Source organism: Juglans microcarpa x Juglans regia, chromosome 2S, assembly GCF_004785595.1.
Source record: "Juglans microcarpa x Juglans regia isolate MS1-56 chromosome 2S, Jm3101_v1.0, whole genome shotgun sequence".
Classification (NCBI taxonomy): domain Eukaryota; kingdom Viridiplantae; phylum Streptophyta; class Magnoliopsida; order Fagales; family Juglandaceae; genus Juglans; species Juglans microcarpa x Juglans regia.
Window position 1 is genome coordinate 17,164,234 of NC_054597.1, and position 3,408 is coordinate 17,167,641.

General features: G+C 36.4%; 1 protein-coding gene across 1 annotated transcript; it reads right to left on the reverse strand.

Moving 5' to 3' along the window:
• Window positions 1-243: 243 nt before the first annotated feature.
• Window positions 244-822, reverse strand: LOC121253436. Its single transcript, XM_041153448.1, has one exon. It carries the CDS (start codon window positions 820-822, stop codon window positions 244-246), a length of 579 nt encoding a protein of 192 aa, XP_041009382.1.
• Window positions 823-3,408: the final 2,586 nt, after the last annotated feature.

Sequence of the window (3,408 nt, forward strand, 5' to 3'; positions counted from 1 at the left end):
CGCTATAGTATGTGTCTGTATTTTTTTTTTTAAAGAGATCACATACTTTTCAATATCTTCATGTTAATTTTTCCCTTTTTTTTTCCTTGCCATGGGTAGTGCAAGCGAAATGAAAGCAACGTTTAGTAATGCATATGTATATATATAATTATATGCATATATATATATATTTAAGGAAACCATAACTATATTGATTAGCTTAACTGGAAAGCAAAGTTACATAGCTAAATGTCCATAGACTATCTAACAGAAAACAAAATACACCATTTTAGACTCAACAATTAGAGCACTAGGATCAGGAATTTGATCCCCCCAAACTACTAAAGTATCTTGAAACTGGGCATACTTAGCCAAACCATCAGCAACTCTATTTGATAATCGATTAGCATGTTGCATTAAGACCTTAGGAAGGGACTTCATTAGATCCTTAATAGCACATATCACATTGCCCTGCATTGACTTAGGATCCTCCATGCTTTGTATTGCTTGAACACTTAGAAGAGAATCAGATTCCACAATTAATTCTGGTATACCCATTGGAATGCATAGCTGCAGACCCCTCAAAATAGTAAGTAATTCAATTTCAATAGGATCTTGTACAACACTCTCTCTACCACTTGCTGACAATAGTACTTTGCCTTGGTAATCTCTTAAGATCACACTAATGCCTAAAGAAGCTAAATCTGCAAAAATAGCCCCATCAGTGTTTAATTTTAAAGCTGCAGCTAAAGGAGGATGCCACTTATAGATAATATCCAAGGCTTGAGTAGAGGATTTATGGGATTCATCATATTCTTTATAGAGAAGTAAAGCATGTTCCATAGAGATAACAGGACTTTGAACTACTCCTTCATATAAAAACAGGTTCCTTTTATGCCAAAAAGGCCAAGCCATAAGGAAGAAATTTTCTAAGCTGCCAGAAATACCAGTCTGTTGAATCTTCTAAGAGACCAGCAAAACATCCTTTTGCTACCATCAAGATCTAGAAAATTGAACTGCTTCTTCCAATAATTCTTCAACTAGGAGCAAAAAACAAGTGCATGACTCGTATCCTTAAAATTGTTCTGACAGAACTTGCATACATCTTCTGATACCACCTTCCTTTTTTTCAGATTGTGTAAAGTGGGTAACCCATTTTTAAGAGCCCTCCAAGAAAACACTTTCACTTTATTTGGAATCTATAATTTCCGTAGTTTCTTCTAGAGGGAATAATAAGATTGAGCATTGGAACTTTATCCCTCATTGCCGCTAAACTTCAAGGAGTAAAAAAACTTATAGGCACTTTTCACTGTAAACTGTCCATTTTTCTCACAATTCCAAATTAGTCTATCCTCTTGAGGATAAGATCCCAGCTTAATCTATAAAACCTCAGAAGCTTCTTTAGGAAGCAACAACCATCTAACAAAATCAATCTTCCACCAATGAGTAGAATCATCAATAAGAGAGTCCATACTTTCGACTTCCAAACTAGTTTGAGAAAATAGAGGCCTAGGAATCGAGTCTTGATTGGGCAACCATGAATCAGACCAAATGTTAATGGACTTACCATCCCTTACTCTCCACTTGCAACCTCTCATCAGATGGGCTCTTGCTTCCCAAATACCTCTCCAAGCCAAGGAAGGGATAGGACCAAGGTTGCATCCTTGAAATCACATGAAGGAAAATATTAAGACTTGTACATCTGGTGCAACAGAGAACCTGCCTCATTCATAATACGCCACCCTTGCTTAGCAAGTAAGGCAAGTTTAAAAGTTTGTAAATCTTTAAAACCAAGCCCTCCTTTTGTTTTAGCAGCACACATTTTTGTCCAACTCACCCACCATATTTTATTTTCTTCCTTTTTCTGACCCCACAACTTTTATAAGAATTTCCTTGCCCCCTTGAGACAGAAGCTTTTCTTTCCATCCTTTGAATTTCTGCCAAACTTTAGATTTAATATTAGCAAAGTCCTATTTCTTGTTCTTCCCAAACATTGGTGGTAAACCAAGATATTTCTCATAGTGTTGAACCTGTTGAACCCCCCTAAAAAGATGAGATTTCAGCTTGCTGAGTAGGCTCCACATTTTTACTAAAAACCATGGCAGTTTTTGCTTTGTTCACTTTTTGTCCAGAAGCTTGTTCATAAACCTCTAGAAGATGTTGAATATTGAGATTAGCTTGCAAAGTAGCCCTACAAAATAAAAAACTATCATCTACAAAGAGCAGATGATTCAGCTTTGGGGAATCTTTGCAAATCTGAATTCCTTCCACCCCTTTGACAATCTCAGCTTGTTTCAATAGAGAAATAAGACCCTTAGTGCAAGGAAGGAAAAGATAAGGGAAAAGAAGATCCCCTTATCTTAATCCCCTAGTTGGAAATATAGGGCCTTTTGGGACCCCATTCACCAAAATTGAAAAAGAAACTGAATTAACACACATCATAATCAACTTCCTCCATTTTAGTCATTATACAATCCAAACTCCACTCTACTCGATTATAAGCTTTACTCATATCAAGCTTTAAGGACAAGTTCCCCTTCTTACCTTGTCTTTTCTGCTTAAGGAAATGTACCACTTCATGAGCCAGTAAAATATTACCAGTAATCAACCTTTTAGGCGCAAAAGCTGATTAAGTCATAGAGATCATCCTTGGTAACACAACTTTGAATCAATTTGTCAGGGCTTTCGAAATCAGCTTGTAAACTACATTACACAAACTGATAGGTCTATAATCAGACACGATTTCATGTTTAGTCTTCTTAGGAATTAGACAAATAAAAGTATGGTTCATATTACTAACCATTTCCCCACTGTTGAGAACATGTAGAACAGCCTAAGTAACATCTCCTCCTACCAGCTCCCAGTATTTTTGATAAAAAAGAGGGGGCATGCCATCTAGTCCAAGAGCAGTTGCAAGATTCATCTTTATCAATGCTTCTTTAACATCTGTAGCTGTAAACTCTCTTAATAGTTCAGAATTTATGTCATCTGTCACTCTTCCATGTAAAGCCTCTAGAAATTCCATATTGCCTTGTAGGGATGATGTAGTAAAAGGAGACTGAAAATAGTTGACAATTTATGAGTCTCTATCAGCACCTGTAAGCCAAACTTCATGGTCATTTTTTATCCCTGAGATAAAGTTTCTTCTTCTTCTTTGTGAAGTTTTTTGACGAAAAGGCTTTGTATTTTTGTCACCATCCTTCAGCCATAAAGCTTTAGCTCTTTGCCTCCACATGATTTCATCTTTTTCCAGCCATTTATTCATTCCTAGTCTTGCTTCTCTACGCAAAGAAGTGTGAACATGTTGAGGAACTGAGACTAACAGTGAATGCATTCTACTCCTTGCAACCTCAATTGAAATTCCCAAAGCTTCTCTTATTCCAAAACTTCAGTCTCTTCCCCCGACATGATTTTCTTCATTAATAATTG